General features: G+C 40.9%; 2 protein-coding genes and 1 long non-coding RNA gene across 3 annotated transcripts in view; 2 read left to right on the top strand and 1 right to left on the bottom strand.

The window, feature by feature from the left end:
* LOC120290893 overlaps window positions 1-2425 on the bottom strand; it is a 21279-nt gene extending 18854 nt beyond the window's left edge. Inside the window, exon 1 of the long non-coding RNA XR_005548672.1 lies at window positions 2136-2425. This is a non-coding gene — a long non-coding RNA (uncharacterized LOC120290893). The remainder of the gene's footprint in view (window positions 1-2135) is intronic.
* The window catches only part of LOC120290890 (disease resistance protein RPV1-like), a 47245-nt gene extending 37257 nt beyond the window's left edge, over window positions 1-9988 (top strand). Inside the window, exons 4-5 of the mRNA XM_039307628.1 lie at window positions 7640-9208; window positions 9365-9988. Of these exons, the coding sequence (XP_039163562.1) occupies window positions 7640-9208; window positions 9365-9868 (2073 nt within the window). The 3' untranslated portion in view covers window positions 9869-9988. The remainder of the gene's footprint in view (window positions 1-7639; window positions 9209-9364) is intronic.
* A 6045-nt stretch (window positions 9989-16033) lies between these two features.
* On the top strand, window positions 16034-25961 carry LOC104433582 (disease resistance protein RPV1). Its single transcript, XM_039307627.1, has 5 exons — window positions 16034-16543; window positions 21066-22179; window positions 22512-22922; window positions 23502-25070; window positions 25229-25961. Exons 1-5 carry the CDS (start codon window positions 16065-16067, stop codon window positions 25730-25732), a joined length of 4077 nt encoding a protein of 1358 aa, XP_039163561.1. The 5' UTR covers window positions 16034-16064; the 3' UTR covers window positions 25733-25961.
* The last annotated feature ends 197 nt before the right edge of the window (window positions 25962-26158 follow it).

The raw sequence follows: 26158 nt of genomic DNA, 5'->3' as shown, positions 1-26158 counted from the left end.
AAAAATAAGATAAATTATAAATAAACAAAAGGAGAGAGAATCTCCAGTCATGCCCCCACCATCGCCAGCCTTTCCAAGCGATGGTTGGGCGATGACAGCCGGGGGTGCAAGTTTCTCAACTCTCTCCTTATTTTTAAAATTTAATTTAAATACAAATGATAGTAAAAGATATTGAAAGAAAATCATATTTTAACTAGATCATGCCACTTAAAATAGAGAAAAATATTGAAAGAAAATCATGTCAGCATTTTTGGTTAAATGGTGGAATTAATAAGAGGGCTCTATAATATTAATTTGATAAATTTTATGATTTAATTTTTTTGATAAATTTTATGTCTTAATTGTGCTTCCATGATAAATTTTAAAAATTTTCTTTTGATTGAAGTGGACTTGAAGAGTTTTCAATAAAAACTTAAGACAGGCCACATGCTTCACTTCGGAGTTAGTAGAAATCGCTACGCTCCCCATGTACACGCGCCAAGGGGAACTGGAATCCGTCCGTACGATGATGCTCATTCCTCGTATAGTCATCGTCACGAAGTGCTTTGTACTGTCATTAACCCTGTCTCGGCCAATGAATAGCCTCTGCAATCACCTGCTTCGCGAAGAGACCTCGCGAAAGCGAAGGCAACGACGATGGTGCTGGAAGATCCCGAAGAGGACGACGCCCTGTCCTCCTCTCGCTACCGCTACGACGTCTTCCTCAGCTTCCGCGGCGCCGACACTCGCCACGGCGTCACGGATCGCCTCTACCGCGAGCTCGTGCTCAACGGCGTCCGCACCTTCCGCGACGAGGAAGGCCTCGAGGGAGGGGAGGAGATATCGTCGGGCCTCCTGGAGGCGATCGACGACTCGGCGGCCGCCGTGGCCGTCATCTCCGAGAGATACGCCGACTCGAGGTGGTGCCTGGAGGAGCTCGCGTACATCGTCGAGCGCCGGAAGCTGTTGCTCCCGGTGTTCTACAACGTGGACCCCTCGAACGTGCGGAGGCAGGCGGGCCCGTTCGAGCCGGATTTCCAGACGCTCAAAGAGAAGCACGGGGAGGAGAAGGTCGACCGGTGGAGGAAGGCCATGGAGAAGGCTGGTGGAATCTCCGGCTGGGATTCGAGGGTGAGGTGAGTAACTTATTACCCCGCGATTGCCTCCTTCGCACTTACTTCGAAAGTTCATGATGAATACGGTTTAGAATCAGCAGTCGATTGAACTTAAACCCTTCTTCTTCTTCCATCTTTGATCGGTCGCTTCTAATCTGAACTCGGAAACTGTGCTGCAGTTGCTGTTCATTTCTAGTCATTTCATCAAAACCGTATTCGGGGAAGTCAGACATACTCGATCTATCTTAAAATTTTTAAATATCCGTAATGTATTCCAAAGCCTCCGTCCCTTCCGGGCGCTCTGCAGAGGGCGACTCCGGGCAGTCTCTTGTGTGTATTCGAAGAGACAAATCGAAATGACGTGAAGAGTTCGGAAAAGGGGGCGTACGATGAAGGAATAAATAAAAGAAACTGCGTAATAAGCAAGCTGCCAAAGGGTATCTTGCTTTGTAGTGGTGCGTCGAACATGGTGGTTTGAAGAATTCCGATATGGACAATTAGGGGCAACACCGGCGCATTTTGTGCCGAGGAGCACGCGATCTATTAAAGTATTCCATCGAAAGTACTCCTTTGTCTCTGAAGTCTTCGCCTCGAGTTCTTCATCCTTGGAGCTTGCTGCTACTACCTGTAGATTATGTGACCCTTTGCTCTGATATCAATTGTAGAGTGCCCAGCTTTCGCTCTAATACCACTAAGAGGGTATGCGGAAGCGTTGTTATGGTAACACAAGAGAATTGTAATAAAAAACTCAAGACACTTGTTATACTAAACTATGGTACAAGTATAACTCTCAAATAATGTCTCTCACACAACTATTACAATACAACTTCTCTCCCACCACATACTCAAAATACTCACACTCAAACTAATTGATACAATGATATGCTCAGCTATTATATTTTCCCTTCTTGATCACAGAAGGATAGCTCACTCACACAAAGCTACTGAGGCTATAGTGCCTCTCTCTTAGAAGTTCACCGTTGCACATGGTGACTTCCTGTTCTGAAGCTCTCACTGCTAGAGGCTTTCCCTGAAGCTCACATGCATGTGGCTTCCCTAAAGCTCACCTTTGCACCTGGTGGCTTCCTTTCTGGCTTGAGGTTCTCCACCTGCGTGTGGCGTGACGTCCTCTCTCTGGCTTGGGGCTCTCTCCTTGAGTCTGCTCTGCCTGCGGTGGCTTGAGGCTGTTGAGCCTCTCTGAGACCTTTCGGTCTTGAGGCACTTCTGCCTTTGAGGCACTTTGGCCTGTCTTCAAATGCTTCACGTGCTGCCTTATTTATAAGCTGAGGCTGTCACTGCCTTTTGAGGATTGCCGACTTCAGTGTGAACTGAGAACAGCCACAACTTTTTCTTCACGTCCAAGTACAAGTTAGCAAGTTGACCTTGCTTCCCTTTCTTCTTTTGACTTTCTTCCCTAGGAACTTGCGGCTTCTAGAGGAAATAGAGAGAGGGAAAGGCATGCCTTTCATGCAAGAAGTAACTTCTCTTGATCATTGTTCTTTGCGTCTTCTATTAGGTGTTGACTCCAACACTTCCATGGACTTCTTCGCTTTTCTCGCGCTGGACACCACGGTTCCCGCTGCCGAGAAATTTCACTCTGCATTCCGCCATGCAATTTTTAATGGTGCCTGGTGCTTTCTTCTTTCTATGGCTTAAGTTGCTTCTTTCTCTGGCTTAAGTTGCGAGAGTGATCGAATATATATACATTTCGTATCAAACAGTGACAAGATGAACTTATTGTATAAATGATTTCTGATACGGTAATCTAATATAAGTTTATATATTCTGATGCATATGATCTAATACCACACGCCTAAATATGTTGAAACACATCATATCTGCGAAATTTAGGTTTAGTTGTAATCGTGGTATTCATTTTTAGTGGAGAACAATGCTGAGTTTTCTTTTGAAAGAAGAATACTAAAGTCGGAGGTGGCCAATCGGCCGCGCCTGTCACGCTAGGCTCGGCACACTATTGTGTCAGGCCCAGGCACGAGATCTTCCCGTGCCAAGCACGTTTTTTATTTATAAATAAATAAAAAATTTAATTAAAAATTAATCGAGGGGAATTAATGAAAAACACTCACCCAATTAAACACGGATAAAGTACAGCCTCATTTTCAAATAATCTGAAAAAAAAAAATCACATTTACAAATTTCCTGATAACGATCGCACACAAATTACACCAAAGAGAATGTCTAATAAATTCAATAACTTCTACATTGTGTCCCTCAACCATGCGGATGATAAAGTGTCTTCTTTGTCCTCTTGTTCATGTTGGCTACTTTTGGCCGCTCTCATTTCTCACAATAATCAGTCATATCCGTAGACAGCCGTTTCTACATCTTTCGCTGTCAAGCTACGCCTGTTGTCTTGTATGATCCACTGGAATTTACTTTACATATTGAACGTTCTTCTCCATCTAGCTAGCTCTGCAATTGCTTGGGGTTTTTCCGGGGAAGGGTCTTGATGGAGACTAGGTTAAAGTGATGCCCTTACAATTCCTCCCAACCATTGAATCGTTGCATTTCGTCATCATCGAATTTGGCTTGTTGTGAGGTAGAGTTGGCACGTATATATTGTTGTCACGGAATTCACTAAACGAGTCCTATGATAATTGCACGGTGAAATCCGGATTGAGTTAGGATGACTGGAAATGATTATTGTTGTTGATGTTGTTCTCCATTATGATGTTTAGAACATGTTCAAATCGTTGTAAGAAGAAAAAGGAGATGAAATTGGGAGAAAGTATTAAAAAAAAAAGTCATAAATCTATTGTATTGATATAAATTCAGTCATAAACATTTTAATTGAACCAATTAATCCTAAATCCTTTTATATTGATGCTGATTCAATCCATGCAGCCAATTTAGGCCAGAAATTGCTGACGTAGATATTAACCGTCGTACATCATTCTACGTGGCATGGCTCGCGATGTAAAATGACCGACGCTTACGTTGACATTTTAAAATAACTTTTAATAGTTCTTTTTAATTCTTTTAATTTTTTAATTTTTTTAATCTTTTCTTTTCTTTTCTTTTTTCCAATCAATGGCTGGCAAACACTGGGCAAGGGTTGCTAGAGCTCGTTAGCCATTGGATGAGGGTAGCGGTCAAATAAGTATACCCATGTTACATTTACTCCAAACTACCAAATACATGTATGACCATACCACATTTACCATAAATTGTGGTTCATCTAAGAATTTTTTAGCGTAAATGTGGCATAGGGATTTTGTGACGCAAAAATTAATTTGAAGCAATCGTGGCACGAATATATCAATTTGGGGCTGCGAGTGGTGTTAGGCCTATTTTTATTTGATTTCAAATTCAACACTTTCGTTCAAGTGGATGCTTATAATACACACATTGCTCAGTATACACCAATTTTGCATAACGACTTTTGGGTAACTAGCATTACTAAATAAGTTAACACGATGATAAATAATGATAATGATAATTCACAGTTATTTCTGTTTTGTCAGTGTGATACTCCATTAACGATAAAAAGAATGAGCACATACACAAGCTCCAAGCCATCAACGGTAAAAAGAATTGCAAAAAGAATTCCATCATATTCCGGAACGAAACACAAACTAGAAGTGCGTCGTTTCAACTTTATATTCAATTAATTTTGCATATTTAAATGATGTCTACAGTTTGCAACCTAATAATCAGTTGGAATTGCACGAGATTAATCACTCCTGACTCGTATAAAAGAATACATCTCTTTCCCAGCATGCGGATGAACATGTTTTATATTCTGAGGTTTGGAAAATGGAAAACATGACCTTGACAGAAGATCATCCTCATCCTTGATACAGAAGTTGGCAGCTAGTATTCAATTTGTAAATCAATGAATGAGAATTTAAAAAATCGTTTTGGAAGATCATTTCATAAAGTGAAGAGCGCGAGTGAATGTTTAAATAAGCGAGCTGTATTCAAGCATCCGGGAATTCGCCACAATTCCATTGTCTAATTTAATCCTCGACTCCACTTTTACATGGTGAAACGTTCATGACAGGGACGAAGCGGAGCTAATCCAATCTCTAGTGAAGAGAATATTGACTAAGTTGAAGAACACGCCCTTGGGAGTGGCCAAGTATCCCGTTGGACTCGAACGTCGCTTCGAAGAGCTGAAGCGGATCGTGGACGTTAATTTGAAGGGTGTCCTGATCTTGGGATTCTATGGAATGGGAGGAATCGGCAAGACAACCCTGCCAAGGCTCTTTACAACAAGCTCGTGGTTCACTTCCGACGCCGGAGCTTTGTTCCAAAGATAAGAGAGGCTTCCCGGATGGAAGGTGGCTTAGAATCTCTCCAAGCCAAACTGATCAGTAATCTTACCTCAAGTAAAGAGTCGGGACGGCGAATTGAGAATGTCGGAGCCGGCATCGATCTGATAAGAAGTCTAGCATTCGAGGAACCCGTTTTGATTGTGCTCGATGATGTGGACGACCTAAGGCAAATTAAGGCGCTGGCTGGTAGTCGAGACTGGTTCTACGAAGGAACTCGAATCATCGTGACCACACGAGACAAAGAGGTCCTCCCGGAGAGCATAGTGAATGTGTTTTATGAGGTGAAAGAGTTGACTTCCCCAGAGGCACTTCAGCTGTTCAGTTTCCATGCCTTTGGAAGGAACCAACCGACTAAAAGTTTAAAGGGCGTGGCAGAGAAAATTGTGGATCTCACGGGGAGACTCCCGCTGGCTCTGGAAGTATTTGGATCCTTCTTGTATGACAAGAGGAGGGCAGAGGAATGGCAAGATGCATTGCAGAAGCTGGGACAGATTCGACCCGGCCATTTGCAAGATGTTCTTGGGATAAGCTTTAATGCGCTCGATGACCAAGAGAAGTGCATTTTCCTTGATATCGCATGCTTCTTCGTTCAGATGAAGATGACTAGAGAAGATGCTATATATGTATTGAGGGGTTGTGGTCTAAATCCTGAGATAACAATCAAGGTTCTAATAGCAAAATCGCTCCTTAAAATCATTGAGGATGGCGTCTTGTGGATGCATGACCAAATAAGGGACATGGGAAGAGAGATTGTTCAGCGAGAAAACTATGAACACCCTAGTATGCGCAGCAGATTATGGGACCGCGATGAAATCCTCACGGTTCTGAAGAACAAGAAGGTAGGGAAGACTGTTTTCCAATCTTGACTTGTACAAATGAATTTCTTAAACCTTAGGAGCATTAATCTGTCACAAACTTCTATTGTGGGTGATCCAAAAATCTTCTTAAAGTAGATTGATAACCGATGCAGCCTCAGTTCAATAGTTGTTTCTTCCCATACATATGTTGCTTACTTATCCAACAAACATGCTACATATAATTTTGAGTCGAGAGGTTGGCAATGACGAAAATTTTCTTTAAATATCTCACAAGATGAGGTTTTTAAGCTTTTATATCTATCAAATACTTGCATCGCTCCTTATTCACAAATTAATATATGCATTTCGGCCTTCCCTTTTGAGAACTTGATTTGATTTCGTGTATGAAATGCTTTTATGTCAAATGGTCACAGGGAACAAGAAACATTCTGGGAATTGCCTTGGACATGGGAAAAAGGGAGGAGATAAGCATTACAGATGGACTAAGGCAAAACTTCATTTTGCACCGCTCTTTTCAGTCAGCATTTGCATACTTCATAGAAATGTGCAAGACATGTTTTCCCTGGAAGCAAGACAATGAGGAGGTGGTGACTCTGCAAACTACTTGTTTTACACAGATGGTCGACCTTAGGCTGCTTCAAATTAATCATGTGGCACTGGATGGAGGTTTCGAGCATATACCAGCTGAATTGAAGTGGCTACAGTGGAAAGGGTGCCCTCTGAAGACATTTCCTTTCGACAGTTGCCCCCAAGATCTTGGAGTCCTTGACCTCTCGGAAAGCAAAATCACTACTATGCGGGAGAGGAGACATTCCAAAAAACAGGTATGTTACACGAAAACCTCATGACTTGTAGATGATTCTACTTCAGTGCTGCCTAGACCTTAGTAGGAGTCAACTATTTTGATGTGAGGAGAGTATGTAGCACTGGAGTCAACATCTGGCCTCGTGATCATGAATACCAAACTACCTTCTATACAAGATTTGTGGATAATCGATGAGTACCTTCTATACAAGATTTGTGGATAATCGATGAGAAGGTTATATCATTTGCGCTGAACTCAGACTTTTTCCTGGTTTACTAATCTTTGTAGAATAGGTACAGAAGGAGAAAAACCCATTGACATGGGTGCGCTTCTTATCCTGTCTTCCTTCTTCGAACAGCTTCAAGAAATCCATTAAGTTTACTTGCTGGCAAAAGAACTGAATCATGCTCCTAGAATTCCTTCTGTCAGCTTGGCCTTTCCATCCATAAAGATACCAATTGCTTTGACCGCTTGCTTCTGGACTCTTTTCTTGCACTTTTACATAAGCAATTTATGCATATGTTCCCCTACTTTCCATCTTTGCCCTTTATTTTTGTCAAAAGTCCATTTCCCTCGGTGTTCTCTACCATAATTATTTTGCTTCTAAAATACTCTTGTTGACAGTTGGCTAAGAAATTGTTGGTCATGGATCTCCGTGATTGCTACGACCTTACTGATATCCCCGATTTATCTGGGTTTGATATCTTGGAGAAACTGATTCTTGTGTGTTGCAAAGGACTTCTGAAGATTCATAAGTCACTGGGTGACCTGACCAAGTTAAAATATTTGAACCTCAGTGACTGCTCCAATCTTTTGGAATTCCCAAGTGATGTCTCTGGATTGAAATGTCTCGAAACGCTTGTCCTCTCTGGTTGTTCAAAGCTCAAGGAACTGCCGACAGACCTTAGCAGCATGAGATCTTTGAAGGAGCTTTTCATTGATTACACAGCGATAGCGCAACTTCCTCAGTCAATCTTTCGTCTCACAAAATTAGAGAATTTCAGTTTAAAACATTGCAGTGCACTGGAACAACTTCCTGATTGCATAGGAGAACTGGGTTCTCTAAAGAACATTGCTCTTGATGGTTCGGCGATCAAAGGACTTCCTAATTCAATAGAGTCTTGGACAGAACTCGAGAGACTAACTCTTGTGCTGTGCAGATCGCTCACGTCACTTCCGGATACAATTGGGAATCTCAGATCATTGACACTTCTTTTGCTCGGTAGCAGTTCGCTGACACAGCTACCTGCTTCTGTGGGTCACTTATCCCGGTTAAAAGACCTGTCCCTCAATCGTTGTAAACATCTAAGCCAATTGCCTGACACAATTGGCGGCTTGTCATCCTTGGGTTTGTTAGATTTAGCGGGAACAGGAATTGAAGAACTTCCTAGTCAGGTTGGGGCTCTGAGCATGCTTGAAAAACTTCGGATGACATCGTGTCGTTCACTTAAAACATTACCAGAGTCCATTGGAAATATGTCGAGCCTCACTGATCTGTGCTTGTATAACACCATGATAACAACATTGCCAGAGTCCATAGGAATGCTTGAAAGGCTTCGCACCTTAAGACTAAGTGAATGCACCCAACTCCAGCAACTACCTGCTTCGCTTGGGAAGTTGAAAAGTCTGGTTTACTTTGTAATGCCAGATACTGGTGTCACAGAATTACCCCTGGAATTTGGGATGCTCACAAGCCTGACATCATTGATAATGAGAAAAGAGCTGAATAGAGAACAGCCTCTAAAACATATCGTTCTTCCAGAGTCCTTGGCAAATCTCTGTTCATTGAAAGAGATGGATGCTCATGCTTGGGGATTTTCAGGAAGCATCTCTGATAATTTTGAAAGGTTGTCGTCCTTGGAGGAATTGAATTTGGGTCGTAACAATTTGTCTAGCTTGCCATCCAGTCTGAGGGGCCTTGTGCTTCTAAAAAAGTTCGATTTGTCTCATTGTAACAAGCTCATATATCTGCCTCCACTTCCCTCAAGCTTGATTGAGTTGAATATGGCAAACTGTACTGCATTGGAGCGTATATATGACTTGACAAATGTGGAGGGTTTAAAGGAGCTGAATTTTACCAGTTGCAGCAATTTAGTTGACATCCCCGGTCTCCAGGTATTGAAGTCTCTAAGAAGTTTATTTTTGGGTGGTTGCAAAGCGTGCTTGCCAGCAGTGAGGAGAAGAATTGAAAAGGTGAAAAGACAACTCATAGCTCCCACTTTGAGAGATTATTTTACTGAAGCAAAAGATAATTGAAGATCAGTTCTCAGTTTTTCTCCCTTTGTTTAGTATGTTCAATCACGAATGCAGAAAATTTGACCTTAAATGTGTTTTTCATGGAAAATTCAGGTTGCTTTAAAGCATTTGTACCACTTGAGTGTCCCTGGGAGCGAGATTCCACGATGGTTTTCTCAGGAAATTTCTCATTTTTCTGCTCCAAAGAACCGCGAGATTAGAGGAATAATTTTCGCTGCTGTGGTCTCTCTGGACAGTGTACACCCGGGAAACATTCCACTGCCAGAAGTCGTGGGCATTAAAGGAAGGCTTCTCAGGCTTGAAGATGCAATACACACCACGGTATTAAACCTGATGGGGGTCCCAGACACAAGTGAGGACCAGCTTTACTTGATTAGATTTCCGGAATTCAAGCCAATGGTTCGGATGATAAAAGAAGGAGACAGGATAGATATAGTGCTGCGAGACTCGCCCTACTTTCCTGGGCTCTCACTGAAAAAGCGCGGGATTTATCTGGTTTTCGAGAACGATGATGATTATGATGGTAATGAAGAATGGTTGGAGGAATCCCAGCAGTCAGTGTCTCAGAAACTGGCCAAGTTCCTCAGTTCCTTGTGAAATATATCTTTCTTTATCCTCACAATAGAGTGACAAAAAGCTACTCTAAACTTCTACTTTAGAAACTCTTTTGTCACTCCACCACTTCACAACATGCCTCTATCGGCAATATTTGGTCCAGGGTTCATTCCTATAGTAAAAGGACTTGTGTATGTAAGGTGATGATACACCTTTTCTTGCAAACGGCTTTCGCCAACAGAAAAGAATCGGACACAGCTCCGAAAGATATTTTCTGCCTTTCTCTTGCGTAAGACCAAATGATTAAGCACCAAGCCGCAAGTACTTACGCAAGGAGTCTATAATTACTTCTGGGTTTGAAGAGGATCATAAGAAAATAATTTAGAAGTTTGGATCACTTTTGAAAACTTGAGAAAATGTTCCTACTTCAACTAATGAGGTACTTTCAACAATCACGCTTTCAGCAATTCCTAATAGCCATCCAACTTTTTTGACTGAGGCTCGGTTGGTTTGTCATACTCAAACAACTTAGGGATGCAACCAGCGATGGCTCCCAGAGTAGTGCCCAAAATAAACTAACAGATTTCCCACTCATCCAGACAAAAAGCAACCAGGTGAATTAATGAAATATAACAAAGGAATTCCTTATTGCCGCCAACCAAGCAATGGCAATGCAAGAAATGAGCAGCGAGCCGGTTGTGAATAAAAGGTGAGCCACCGTTATGAAGAAAAGCTTTGACAAGAAACAACGAACAGGAAGACATAACAAGACGTTTCCTGAAAAGCACGCGAGACTCCACGGTTTGGCAACCATAAATGCACGTACAGAATGAACGTAAGCAGTATTCCTACCGCTCTGAAACAAGCGATACTCAGCATCTGGATTGAGTCTGAAAGTCTGGTTTCATTGCATCCCTCCCTTTGCTTCTTCAGGGATGTGTACGACCCTTTGTCGAGAAGAGCAATTTTGAAAGAGAGAATCCTAAAGATTTAAGTTTATAATAATAGAGAAAATCAAAACGGTCTAAAATTTCATTTGGTAGTAGTAATGAACGGATAAATGTACATCCGAGCTAGTAACTAGGCAATGCACGGACACCCATTTGCTTTAATTTTTGGTATTAATTTTTTGTATTCTAGAATAGAATCGAAACTTTCCGTGATTTAAGCAATTGTAATTTAGTGATAATATAAATTGGAATATCGATAACCAAATTGAAAATATCAAAATGTAACCGATAGAAAGAAAAAAGAATCTGACGAAAAAAGAAGGAAAATGTAGGTAATTCAATTATTAGATGGCTACAGCAAAAAAAAAAAAAAAAAAATTGTTAGATGACATATGGAAATGAACTAAAGAGTTTCTACAACGGATTGTCAAACTTCAATCTTAATCGCCTGATTGGGTGATGCACGTTGATTGAATTCAATCGCCGTTTTGGCGAACGAGAGGTTCCCAAATTTATTATTGAGAAAAATCACTTGCTTACTTAGCCAAAAAAAAATATATATGTATTTTTCAAAACACTAATCTCAACACCACCATAAAAGGTCATCGGAAAAAACATGTTGTTAAGAAAGAAGTGATTCTTTGGTAAGTGAAGTTAACCAAGAGAAGGAAAGGAACCTTGTTATTAGAGCGTGTTTTGATGTAATTGAAAGGTAAGAATGTTGTGAGAATAGAATATCTAGGTCTTGAGCTCCACCTAGGAGCTAGGTAGCACGGACACGTTCAAAAGGCCTCCGTGTCGTGTCGGACACCCCGACACGTGTCCGACACGCTCGGACACGTTCGGACACGCTCGGACACGCGGTCAACGCGTGTCGGAGTTTCCGACACGTGGTTAACTTTTTTCGACACGCGCGTCGAAGCGTGTCCGGATGGCAGATCTGCAGGTGCGAAGGAAGAAGGTGATGGAGGGTGGAGGCAAGGGTGAGGGAGCCGTCGCTCACGCGAGGGAGGGCTGCGACCACCGACTGCAACGCCCAAGAAGGCTGCGACTGCCGACTGCGCCGAGAAGCCTTCTTGATCGTCTTGGTCGGCTGCGACCGCCGACTGCAACGCCGAGATGAAAACCGCAACACCGCGATGGAGGGCTGGACGCGAGGCTTCGACGGCAAAGGGAAGAACGGAGGCGAGGCAGCGGCGAGAGAGGTGGAGACGTCAAACCGAGCAAAGGAGAGGAAAATATGGTGATTGCTAGGGTTTTTGCCCTTTGGGCTGTTTTTAGGAGAAGAGAAAGGAGAGAGACGAGGCGTCGACGGCTTCTGGGGAAAAGAAAGCCTCGTGCAGGGGAAGCGACAGGCGCAGGTGCAGGGGAAGTGACAGGCGCAGGGGTGGGTGAGGGTGGGGGAAGAAAACGTTTGCTGAAATAAATGGGTGGGACCATTTAAATCCTAAAAGAAGTATAAAACATTAAATAACTTTATTAATACATGATAAGGCTAAAAAATAAATGAATAGACAGGTTAAAAAGTTATTTCAAAAATAAAAGCACTAGATATTAAATAATGATAAATTTAGATCATCATAGAAAAATATAAATTTATTTTGACTCTAATCTTTTATTAGTTAATTATTTCATCGATAACTTTTGTTAAAGTAAAAAAAATATCTTTTCAATTTTTTATGAATAAATTTATTAATGTTATTAGTATAGATTTATTATAGGCTCTTTTTTATTGTTTTTTATTTATGAATTTGAATAAATTAATTTAAATATAATAATTAATCATGTATATATATAAAATATTTATTTAATATTTAACGTGTCGGAACGTGTCGAATTTCTCTACTTTTTAGAAATGGCGTGTCGCGTGTCGTGTCGTGTCGTGTCGCGTGTCGCGTGTCGCGTGTCGGTGCTACTTAGCCTAGGAGAACAAAGATAGGATAACAGGAGAAGCAAAGTAGACAAGAAAGGAACAGGAGAAGAAAGCAAGCAAAAGAGAAAAGCGATGCTTTATTGTTTTCCACGAAAGTTTGGAGAAGGGATATGTGCAATGCAAATCCTAAAGTACGATGGAATTCAAAGTTTTAAAAGGTATAATTAAGTACTAAAACTTATTAAATTGCTACAATTGAATTCTTCCGTTAACACAATCAATTTGTCTAATAAAAAATATCGACGTGGCATTTTTAAATTAATTTATTCTTATCTTATTTAAATACATTTAAAAATAAAAAATTGGGAAAAAAAAGGGTAAGGACTTGTGGCTGGGTGTTATTGCCGCCATCGCCCATCACCGGCTCTAAGCGAGGCTCACCTAGACTAGGTTGAGGGCACCCAAATTTAGGTGGCGCCGGCCCTTCTCTAGGTGGCGACCATTAGGGGTGTCAAAAACCGAACTGAAAAATTTGGTTTTCTCGATTTGCTTCTCACTAAAAATCGAAATTTTTTTTATCGGTTCGGTTTTTATCGGTTAACCGAATTGAACTGAACCAACAAACCGATAAGAGCTTATTTTTGGAAATACAACAGAAAAAAAAAAAAACGAAAAAAGAACAAATGCAAAAACCGAAAATGAAAAGTTGAAAACTGAACTGAACCAAAATTTTAGTTCGGTTTGGAAGTTTTTCCTAACGGTTTGGTTTAGTTTAGTTTTTCAAAAAAACCGAACTGAACAGAACCATTAACGCCCCTAGCGACCATCCCCTACCTTGGGCAAGGCCTCACCAATGATTGCCACTATGCCCAAGCGATGCCTTGCCAACCCTCTAGCAGTGGGCGGTAGCGACGATAGCGCCCACCGGCATGTTCCTAACCTACTTTTTTTTTTTCCATTTTTTATAATTATTTTAGATTTTTTTTCTGTTTTTGGTATTGTTTAAATAAGATTTAAAGGAAAAAGTAATAAAAAATCTTGCGTAGTAGAGAAATTAATTTTAAAATGTCAACTCATCATTTTCCGTTAGATAATTTGATGGTGTTAATGAAAAGACTCGATTTCACTAATTTAATAGATTTTAAGATTTAATTATACTTTTTAAAAATTTTAGGATTTGATTATACTCTTATGACAAGTTTTTAAGTTTGTAATGCACATATCTCTTTCGAGAATCTCTTCGCCGAATCGAGCTTGCGTCCACCGTTGATTTTGTGCGCTTCACGCGTCCCTAAAGTTAGGTCCCATCAAATAAATGATTATCAGGAGTTCGGTGGATAGAGTTACCCATTAGTCGAAAAAGAAAGGCATGAAACCCACCTTTGTTGAACTTAGCATTAAACAATCTAGTGTAGAAAACCTCGAAAGTATTTAAGTAAAACTCGTGGTTTCATAAAATCCTAAATGAGTTCCATTATCGATTGATCAAGTAGATCGGTCTCGACCAATAATATTTCTCGTGTGACAATATTTAAATCTAAATTTCTCATACAAACTTCAAAAACTTATTGTGAATCCTTCATTTAAAATCACGAGATTAGAGGAATCATAGGCCATCTAACAATTATAACTGGATCGAATAAATGCAAAAGACACACACATTGTTTCACTGAAAAGATTCTCACACAAAATATCTTTCATTCAAAGATAAGTTTTCACTTTTTGTGTGTTTATAGTAGGTCCCGTGTCGTTTTGGAAAGAAAGTTACCGATTCTAATATGACTATAATAAAAATAAAGGATAAAGCTAAAGCGATTGAAAGTAAATGCAAAACGAAGATAAGTAAAGAAAGATATCCGAAATTGAGTATATTTAAGTTTCTTTTCAATTGTGTGATCTCTTTACACTGGTGTCTACTCATCCTGTCTATCTATAATCATGAGTTGCAAATAATAGTCCTCTTGCGGTCATCACTTCAATTTCAAATTTTCCGAAATCTTTAATGCCGCGCCAATAATTGCATTATTTTATCCGTGAATTCGTTGGTATCGAGTCCTTCAGTAACCACATTCTTATCCTCCTGTTCTTAAGTGATAATCGATATCAAACTGTCGGTACCCTTGATGGCGATCTCTCCTAAACTCTTATGGGCTTGCTTCACAAATCTCCAGCTTATTGGGCCTTATTATTCACCCATGGCCCACTAAGCCATTTTTGGTGTTAACAAATATAATTTTTTTAAATGGATCGAGATGAATGCGCACGTGTGGAAATATTGAAATTTAGATATTGAACGAAGAAGACAAACATGTTCAAGCATCCCTCGAGTATGTATTTCTTAGGGATAAGCGTATTAGAAATCATATTATAAACTATCATAAAAGTGCAATTGAACTCGAAACTTACAAAAAGTGCAAAAAGTCATAAGACTTGTCAAATTTGCGCAAGGAATTATTTCCGTCAACTCCATCTAACTTACTATGTAACTTAATTAAAAAAGAATGTTATTTTGATCTAAATCTGATTTTTAATATAAATTTTATTTAAGTTAAATTAAAAATAAGATAGATTATAAATAAACAAAAAAGGAGCGAGAATCGCCAGTCATGCCCCACCATCACCTGCCTTTCCAAGCGATGGTTTGGTGATGAGAGCCAGGGGTGCAAGTTTCTCAGCTCTCCTTTTTAAAAATTTAATTTAAATGCAAATGATAGTAAAAATTATTGAAAGAAAATCATGTTTTAACTAGGCCGTGTCACTTAAGATGGAAAAATATTGAAAGAAAATCACATTAGCATTTTCTGTTAGATAGTGAATTAATGAAATGGTTCTATTATATTAATTTGATAAGTTTTATGATTTGATTATACTTTTTGATAAATTTTACGATTTAATTGTTCTTCGACGATAAATTTTAAAAATTTTCCTTTGATTGAAATGGACTTGAAGATTTTTCAATAAAAAGGTTAAGACAGGCCACATACTTCACTTCGGAGTTAGTAGAAATTGCTATGCTTGCCATGTACACACGCCAAATGGAACAGGAACCGTCCGTACGAGGATGCATGTATAGCCATCGCCGAAGAGAAAATATTGGGTGGTCCGGGACCTCCACATCAGCATGGTCCGACCACTCATGCGGCGCCACGTGGAAGTGCGGGCCCCTTGCTGTCTCTCCTCCGAGTCCTCTCAATATTTTCTCCTCTCAATAAGCCTACGTGGAGGGTAAGACCCACCTAATATTTTCTCCTCTCCTCCCCTTCTCTCCCACGTCGTTTCAATTCAAACCACACTGACGTTGAGATCTCGGACCACCCAATATTTTCTCGCGCTTTATACCGTTATTAAAACTGGCCAGTAGAATCTGCAATCACCTGCTCCGCGAAGAGACCTCGCGAAAGCGAAGACAACGACGATGGTGCTGGAAGATCCCGAAGAGGACGATGCCCTGTCCTCCTCTCGATACCGCTACGACGTCTTCCTCAGCTTCCGCGGCGCCGACACGCGCCACGGCGTCACCGATCGCCTCTACCGCGAGCTCGCGCTCAACGGCGTCCGCGCCTTCCGCGACGAGGAAGGCCTCGAGGGAGGGGAGGAGATATCGTCGGGCCTCCTGGAGGGGATCGACGACTCGGCGGCCGCCGTGGCCGTTATCTCCGAGAACTACGCCGAGTCGAGGTGGTGCCTGGAGGAGCTCGCGTACATCGTCGAGCGCCGGAAGCTGTTGCTCCCGGTGTTCTACAACGTGGACCCCTCGCACGTGCGGAGGCAGGCGGGCCCGTTCGAGCGGGGGTTCCAGAAGCACGAGGGGAGGTACGGAGAGGAGGTGGTCCGCCCGTGGAGGACGGCCATGGAGAAGGCTGGTGGAATCTCCGGCTGGGATTCGAGGAGCAGGTGAGTAATCATAACCGCGCGACTGTCTCCTTCGTACTTACTCCGAAAGTTCATGATGAATCCGGTTTTGAATTAGCAGTCGATTGAACTTAAACCCTTCTTCTTCCGTCTTTGATCGGTTGCTCCTGATCTGAACTCGGAAACTGTGCTGCAGTTGCTGTTCATTTCTAGTCATTTCATCAAAACCGTATTAGGGGAAGTCAGACATACTCGATCCATTTAAAAAGTTTTAAATGTCCGTAATGAATTCCAAAGCCTCCGTCCCTTCCGGGCGCTCTCCTGCAGAGACGTGAGAGTTCGGAAGAGGGGGCGCATGATGAAGGAATAAAGAAAAGAAACTGCGTCATAAGCAAGCTGGCAAAGGGTATCTTGCTTTGTAGTAGTGCGTCGCACATGGTGGTTTAAAGAACTCCGCTACGGACAATTAGGAGCAACACCGGCGCATTTTGTGCTGAGGAACACGCGATCTATTAAAGTATCCATCGAAAGTACTCCTTTGTCTCTTAAGTCTTCGCCTCGAGTTCTTCATCCTTCGTGCTTGCTCCTACTACCTGTAGGATATGTAACCCTTTGCTCTGATACCAACCGTTGGGTATGCAACCCTTTGCTCTCATATCAATTGTAGGGTGCGCAGCTTTCGCTCTAATACCACTAAGAGGGTATGCAAAAACATTGTGATGGTAACACGAAAGAATTATAATAAACAACTCAAAACACTTGTTATACTAAATTGCCGTACAATTATAACCCTCAAATAATGTCTCTCACACAACTATTATAATACAACTTCTCTCACACCACATACCCAAATTACTCACGCTCAAACTAACTAATACAAGCATACACTTAGCTATTATATTTTCCCTTCTTGATCACTGCTCACACAAAGCTACCGAGGCTATAGTGCCTCTCTTTTAGAAGTTCACCGTTGCACCTGGTGACTTCCTGTACTTCCTGTTCTGAAGCTCTCACTGCTGGAGGCTCACATGCATGTGGCTTCCCTAAAGCTCACCTTTGCACCTGGTGGCTTCCTTTCTGGCTTGAAGTCTCCCCCTGCGTGTGGCGTGACGTCCTCTCTCTGGCTTGAGGCTCTCTCCCTGAGTCTGTTCTGCTTGCGATGGCTTGAGGCTGTTGAGCCTCTCTGAGACCTTTCGGCCTTGAGGCACTTCTGCCTTCGGGGCACTTTGGCCTGTCTTCAAATGCTTCACGTGCTGCCTTATTTATAATCTGAGGTTGTCACTGGCTTTTGAAGATTGCTGACTTCAGTGTGAACTGAGAACAGCCGCAACTTTTTCTTCACGTCCAAGTACAAGTTAGCAAGTTGACCTTGCTTCCCTTTCTTCTTTTGACTTTGTTCTCTTGCGACTTGCGGCTTCTTGAGGAAATAGAGAGAGGGAAAGGCGTGCCTTTCATGCAAGAAGTAACTTCTCTTGATCATTGTCAATTTTTTGGGTCTTCTATTAGGTGTTGACTCCAACACTTCCATGGACTTCTTCGTTTTTCTCACGTTAGACTCCCACTGCTGAGAAATTTCACTCTGCATTCCGCCATGCGATTTTTAATGGTGCCTGGTGCTTTCTTCTTTCTCTGGCTTAAGTTGCGAGAGTGATCGAATATATATACATTTCGTACCAAACAGTAACAAGATGAACTTATTGTATAAATGCTTTCTGATACGATAATCTAATATAAGTTTATACATTCCGATGCATTTGATCTAAATACTACACGCCTAAATATGTTGAAACACATCATTTCTGTGAGATTTAGGTTTAGTTGTAATCATTGTACTCATTTTTAGTAGAGAACAATGCTGAGTTTTCTTTTGAAAGAAGAATATTAGAGTCGGGGGTGACTAAAGGGGCTGCATGGGAACATTTTTGTTCCCTATTTTTTGTTCTTTTGTTTACCGTAACAAAAAAGAAACAGAAATCCCTTTCATAATGACAACTAATTTTTCTATTCCTCGGAATAGAAAAGTGGTTAGGGAATAAATTTGAAACAAAACAAGAAGTTAAAAAAAAAAAGTAACTTCTTGTTCCTGAATAATTTGTAGAAATAAGCCATTTTTTTCTTTTCTATTTTTCTTCTCCCTCACTGCAGCAGTCGCCCTTGGATTTGTTGCCGCCTGCGGCCACCACTAGCTACCAATGGCCGCTTGTTGGCGCCTAATTGCCACCAGCGCCAACGTCGGCCGCCTGCCGCACAATCATCATCGGACGTTGTCCGCCGCCCCACCAACTATCGCCTACGGCGAGCGGTCAACGTTCGACAATCGGTGACCATGAAGAAAAAACGAAAAAATACAAAAATTTGTGGACTATACCAAACGCATTCCTATTCTTTTTCTACTCCAATAATAGAAATCTTGTATAGTTACTAGACACGTTATTTTACTTAGAAATTATACAAGAGAGTAGAAATAGAAATTGTTTCCCGGAATAGAAATGTTACCATTCGCATCCTAATCGGCTGCGTCGGTCACGCTAGGCTCAGCACACTTTGTGTTAGGCCCAGCATGAGATCTTACCGTGCCAAGCACGTTTTTTTAATATATATAAATAAATTAAATTTTTAATTAAAAATTAATCAAAGGGAAATAATGAAAAACACTAAGCCAATTAAACACAGATAAAGTACAGGTACATTTTCAAATAATCTGAAAAAAATCACATTTACAAATTTTCCTAATAACGATTACACACAAACTATACCAAAGAGAATGTCTAATAAATTCAATAACTTTGACATTGTGTCCCTCAACTATGCGGATGATAAAGTGTCTTCGTTGTCCTCTTGTTCATGTTGGCTACTTTTGGCCGCACTCATTTCTTACGATAATCAATCATATCCGTAGACAGCCAATTCTACATCTTTCGCTGTCAAGCTACGCCTGTTGTCTTGTATGATCCACTGGAATTTCCTTTACATACTGAACGTTCTTCTCCATCTAGCTAGCTCTGCAATTGCATGGGGGTTTTTTCCGGGGAAGGGTCTTGATGGAGACTAGGTTAAAGCGTTTGCCCCTGCAATTCCTCCCAACCATTGAGTCGTTGCATCTCGTCATCATCAAATTTGCCTTGTTGTGAGGTATAGTTGGCACGTATATGTTGTTGTCACGGAATTCACTAAACGAGTCTTACGATAATTGCACGGTGAAATCCGGATTGAGTTAGGATGATCGGAAATTATTACTGTTATCGTTGTTCCCTATTATGATATTTAGAACACAATCAAATCGTTGTAAGAAGAAAGGAGATGAAATTGGGAGAAAGTATAAAAAAAGTTATAAATCTATTATATTAATTTCTAAACCCTTTGATTAGACCAATTTTATCCTAAACCATTTTATATTGATACAAATTCAATCCATGTAACTAATTTAGGTCGGAAATTGTTGACGTAAATATTGGTTGTCCTACGTTGTCTTATGCGGCATGGCTGGTGATGTAAAATGACCGATGCTTACGTTGACATTTTAAAAATAATTTTTAATAGTTCTTTTTAATTTTTTATTAATTTTACGTTTGCCTCTTTTCTTTTTTTTTTTTTCCATCAATGGCCAGCGAGCATTGGGCAAGGGTTGTGAGCTTGCCAGCCATTGGATGAGGGTCACAGCCAAATAAATATACCCATGTTACATTTACTCCAAACTACCCAAAACATGTATGATCATACCACATTTACCATAAATTGTAGTTAATCTGAGATTTTTTTAGAGTAAATGTGGCATAGAGATTTTTTGTCACACAAAAATGAATTTGGAGCAATCGTGGCATGAATATACCAATTTGGGATTGTGAGTGGTTTTCATTTGATTTCAAATACAACACTTTCATTCAAGTGCATGCTTATGATATACACATTGCTCAGTATACACCAATTTTGCATAACAACTTTTGTGTAGCTAGCATTACTAAATAAGTTATCACAATGATAAATAATGATAATGATAATTCGTAGTCATTTCTGTTTTGTCAGTGTAATACTCCATTAACGATAAAAAGAATGAGCACATGCATAAGCTCCAAGCCATTAACGGTAAAAGGAATTGGAAAAAAGAATTCCATCATATTTCCGGAACGAAACACAAACTAGAAGTGCCTCGTTTCAACTTTATATTCAATTAATTTTGCATATTTAATTGATGGCTACAGTTTGTAACCTAATAATCAGTTGGAACTGCATAAGATTAATCACTCAAGACTCATATAGAAGAAGACATCTCTTTCCCAGCATGTGGATGAACATGTTTTATATTCTGAGGTTTGGAAAATGGAAAACATGACCTTGACAGAAGATCATCCACATCCTTGATGCAGAAGTTGGCTGCTATGTATTCAATTTCTAAATCAATGAATGCGAATTCAAAAAATCGTTTTGGAAGAACATTTCCTAAAGTGCATACCTGAGTGAATGTTTAAATAAGCGAGCTGTATTCAAGCATCCGGGAATTCGCCACAATTCCATTGTCTAATTTAATCCTCAACTCCACTTTACATGGTGACCACGTTCATGACAGGGACGAAGCGGAGCTAATCCAATCTCTAGTGAAGAGAATATTGACCAAGTTGAAGAACACGCCCTTGGGAGTGGCCAAGTATCCCGTTGGACTCGAACGTCGCTTCGAAGAGCTGAAGAGGATTGTGAACGTCAATTCGAAGGGTGTCCTGATCTTGGGATTCCATGGAATGGGAGGAATCGGCAAGACAACCCTTGCCAAGGCTCTTTACAACAAGCTCGTGGTTCACTTCCGACGCCGCAGCTTTGTTCCAAAGATAAGAGAGGCTTCCCGGATGGAAGGTGGCTTAAAATCTCTCCAAGCCAAACTGATCAGTGATCTTACCTCAAGTAAGGAGTCAGGACAGCGAATCGAGAATGTTGGAGCCGGCATCAATCTGATAAGAAGTCTAGTGTTCGAGGAACCCGTTTTCATTGTGCTCGATGATGTGGACGATATAAGGCAAATTAAGGCACTGGCCGGTAGTCGAGACTGGTTCTACGAAGGAACTCGAATCATCGTGACCACAAGAGACAAAGAGGTCCTCCCGGAGAGCATAGTGAATGTGTTTTATGAGGTGAAGGAGTTGACTTCCCCAGAGGCACTTCAGCTGTTCAGTCTCCATGCCTTTGGAAGGGACCAACCGACTAAAAGTTTAAAGGGCGTGGCAGAGAAAATTGTGGCTCTCACGGGGGGACTCCCGCTGGCTCTGGAAGTATTTGGATCCTTCTTGTATGACAAGAGGAGGGCAGAGGAATGGCAAGATGCATTGCAGAAGCTGGGACAGATTCGACCCGGCCATTTGCAAGATGTTCTTGGGATAAGCTTTAATGCGCTCGATGACCAAGAGAAGTGTGTTTTCCTCGATATCGCATGCTTCTTCGTTCAGATGAAGATGACTAGAGAAGATGCTATATATGTATTGAGGGGTTGTGGTCTAAATCCTGAGATAACAATTAAGGTTCTAATAGCAAAATCGCTTCTTAAAATCATTGAGGATGGCGTCTTGTGGATGCATGACCAAATAAGGGACATGGGAAGAGATATTGTTCAGCAAGAAAACTATGAACACCCTAGTATGCGCAGCAGATTATGGGACCGCGATGAAATCCTCACAGTTCTGAAGAACAAGAAGGTAGGAAGACTATTTTGCTATCTTGACTCGTACAAATGAATTGCCTAAACCTTAGGAGCATTTATCTGTCACAAACTTCTGTTGTAGTTGATCCAAAAATCTTCTTAAAGTAGATTGATAACCAATGCAGCCTCAGTTCAATAGTTGTTTCTTCCCATACATATGTTGCTTACTTGTCCAACAAACACGCTACTAAGCTTTTTAAGCTTTTGTATCTATCAAATACTTGCATCACTCCGTATTCACAAATATATATATGCATTTCCGCCTTCCCTTTTTGTGAACTTGATTTGATTTTATGTCTGAAACTTTTTTGCGTCTAATGGTCACAGGGAACAAGAAATATTCAGGGAATTGCATTGGACATGGGAAAAAGGGAGGAGATAAGCACAACAGCTCTACTAAGACATTACTTCATTTTGCACCGCTCTTTTCAGTCAGCATTTGCATACTTCAGGGAAATGTGCAAGAAATGTTTTCCCCGGAAGCAAGACAATGATAAGGTGGTGACTCTGCAAACTACTTGTTTTACACAGATGGTCGACCTTAGGCTGCTTCAAATTAATTATGTGGCACTGGATGGAGGTTTCAAGCATATACCAGCAGAACTGAAGTGGCTTCAGTGGAAAGGTTGCCCTCTGAAGACATTTCCTTTCGACAGTTGCCCCCAGGATCTTGCAGTCCTTGACCTCCCAGAAAGCAAAATCACTAGTATGCTGGAGCGGAGACATTCTAAGAAACAGGTATGCTATATGAAAATCTCATGACATGTAGATGATTCTACATTCTTTTCGCAGTGCTGCCTAGACCTTAGTAGCAGTCAACTATTTTGATGTGACGAGAGTATGTAGCACTGGAGCCAACATCTGGCCTCGTGATAATGAATGCCTAAGTACCTTCTATACAAGATTTGTGGATAATCGATGAAGGTGTTATATTGTTTGGGCTGAACTCAGACCTTTTCCTGGTTTATTACTCTTTGTAGAATAGGTGCAGAAGGTGACAAACCCTTTGACATGGGTGCGCTTCTTATCCTGTCTTCCTTCTTTGAACAGCTTCAAGAAATCCATTAAGCTTACTCACTGGCAAAAGAACTGAATTATGCTCCTAGAAAACCATCTGTCAGCTTGGCCTTTCCATCCATAAAGATACCAATTGCTTCTACCGCTTGCTCCTGGACTCTTTTTCTTGCACTTGTACATAAGCAAATTATGCATATGCTCCTCTACTTTCCATTTTTGCCCTTTATTTTTGTCATAAGTCCGTTTCCCTCAATATTTTCTACCATAATTATTTTGCTTCTAAAATACTCTTGTTGACAGTTGGCTAAGAAATTGTTGGTCATGGATCTCCGTGATTGCTATGACCTTACTGATATCCCCAATTTATCTGGGTTTGATATCTTGGAGAAACTGATTCTTGTGCGTTGCAAAGGACTTCTGAAGATTCATAAGTCAGTCGGTGACCTGACCAAGTTGAAATATTTGAACCTCAGTGACAGCTCCAATCTTTTGGAATTCCCAAGTGATGTCTCTGGATTGAAATGTCTTGAAACACTTGTCCTCTCTGGTTGTTCAAAGCTCAAGGAACTGCCGACAGACCTTAGTGGGATGAGATCTTTGAAGGAGCTTTTCATTGATTACACGGCGATAAAGCAACTTCCTCAGTCAATCTTTCGACTCACAAAATTAGAGAATTTCAGTTTAAAGAGATGCACTGCACTGGAACAACTTCCTGATTGCATTGGAGAACTGAGATCTCTAAAGAACATTGCTCTTGATGGTTCAGCAATCAAAGGACTTCCAAGTTCAATAGAGTCTTGGACAGAGCTTGAGAAACTAAGTCTTGTGTTGTGCAGATCGCTTACGACACTTCCTGATACTATTGGGAATCTCAGATCATTGACACATCTTTTCCTTGGTTGCAGTTCACTGACACAGCTACCTGCTTCTGTGGGTCACTTATCCCAGTTAAAATGCCTATCCCTCAATCTTTGTAAACATCTAAGCCAATTGCCTGACACAATTGGTGGCTTGTCATCTTTGGTTTGGTTTAATTTAGACGGGACAGCAATTGAAGAAGTTCCTAGTCAGGTTGGGGCTTTGAACATGCTCGAAAAACTTGAGATGAGATCGTGTCATTTGCTAAAAACATTACCAGAGTCCATTGGAAATATGTTGAGCCTGACCGATCTGTTCTTGGATGACACCATGATAACATCACTGCCAGAGTCCATAGGAATGCTTGAAAGGCTTCGCACCTTAAGACTAAGTCAATGCGCAGAACTCCGGCAACTACCTGCTTCACTTGGGAAGTTGAAAAGTCTGGTTTACTTAGTAATGTCAGGAACTTGTGTCACAGAATTACCCCAAGAATTTGGGATGCTCACAAGCCTGACGTCATTAAAAATGAGAAAAAAGCCAAATAGAGGACAGCCTCTAAAACATATCGTTCTTCCAGAGTCCTTTGCAAATCTCTGTTCCTTGAAAGAGATGGATGCTCATGCTTGGGGATTTTCAGGAAGCATCTCTGATAATTTTGAAAGGTTGTCATCCTTGGAAGATTTGAATTTGGGTCGTAACGATTTGTCTAGCTTGCCATCCAGTCTGGGGGGCCTTGTGCTTCTGAAAAAACTCAATTTGTCTTATTGTAACAAGCTCACATATCTGCCTCCACTTCCCTCGAGCTTGCTTGAGTTGAATATGGCAAACTGTACTGCATTGGAGAGTATATATGACTTGACAAATGTAAAGGGTTTAAAGGAGCTGAATTTTACCAGTTGCAGCAATTTAGTTGACATCCCCGGTCTCCAGGAATTGAAGTCTCTAAGACGTTTATTCTTGGGTGGTTGCAAGGCATGCTTCCCAGCAGTGAAGAGAAGAATTGAAAAGGTAAAAAGATAACTGATAGCTCCCACTTTGAGAGAACTATTTTACTGAAGCAAAAAGATATTTTAAGATCAGTTCTCAGTTTTTCTCCCTTTGTCTAGTATCTTCAATAATGAATGCAGAAAGTTTGACCTTAAATGTGTTTTTCATGAAATATGCAGGTTGCTTTAAAGCATTTGTACAACTTGAGTGTTCCTGGGAGTGAGATTCCACTATGGTTTTCTCAGGAAGTTTCTCATTTTACTGCTCCAAAGAACCGTGAGATTAGAGGAATAATTTTCGCTGTTGTTGTCTCTCTGGAAAGTGTAAACCCGGGAAACATTCCACTACCAGCACTTGTGGACATTAAAGGAAGGCTTCTCAGGCTTGAAGATGCAATACACACCACGGTATTAAACCTGATGGGGGTCCCAGACACAAGTGAGGACCAGCTTTACTTGATTAGATTTCCGGAATTCAAGCCAATGGTTCGGATGATAAAAGAAGGAGACAGGATAGATATAGTGCTGCGAGACCCGCCCTATTTTCCTGGCCTCTCACTGAAAAAGCGCGGGATTTATCTGGTTTTCGAGAACGATGATGATTATGATGGTAATGAAGAATGGTTGGAGGAATCCCAGCAGTCAGTGTCTCAGAAACTGGCCAAGTTCCTCAGTTCCTTGTGAAATATATCTTTCTTTATCCTCACAATAGAGTGACAAAAAGCTACTCTAAACTTCTACTTTAGAAACTCTTTCGTCACTCCACCACTTCACAACATGCCTCTATCGGCAATATTTGGTCCAGGGTTCATTCCAAGAGTAGAAAGGAATTGTTTATGTAAGGTGATGGTACACGTTTTCTTGCAAATGGCTTTTGCTTACAGAATAGAGTAGGATACTGCTCCGACACATATCCTCGGCCTTTCTCCTGAATGAGACCAAAGGATTAAGCGCGGAGCCAATAGTACTTGTACAAGGACCAAGTATCCAGTCCATAATTCGTTCTGTGTTGGATGAGGATCATAGGACAAGAACTTAGAAGCTGAATTTGTCTTGAAAATCCGAGAAAATGTTTTTTTCCTTCAACTAATGAGGTACTTCCAACAAAAC

The sequence above is a fragment of the Eucalyptus grandis genome, chromosome 2, assembly GCF_016545825.1.
Source record: "Eucalyptus grandis isolate ANBG69807.140 chromosome 2, ASM1654582v1, whole genome shotgun sequence".
NCBI classification, from domain to species: Eukaryota; Viridiplantae; Streptophyta; class Magnoliopsida; order Myrtales; family Myrtaceae; genus Eucalyptus; species Eucalyptus grandis.
Note: the sequence above shows the minus strand (reverse complement) of the source record. Positions and strands in the feature narration are given on the sequence as shown.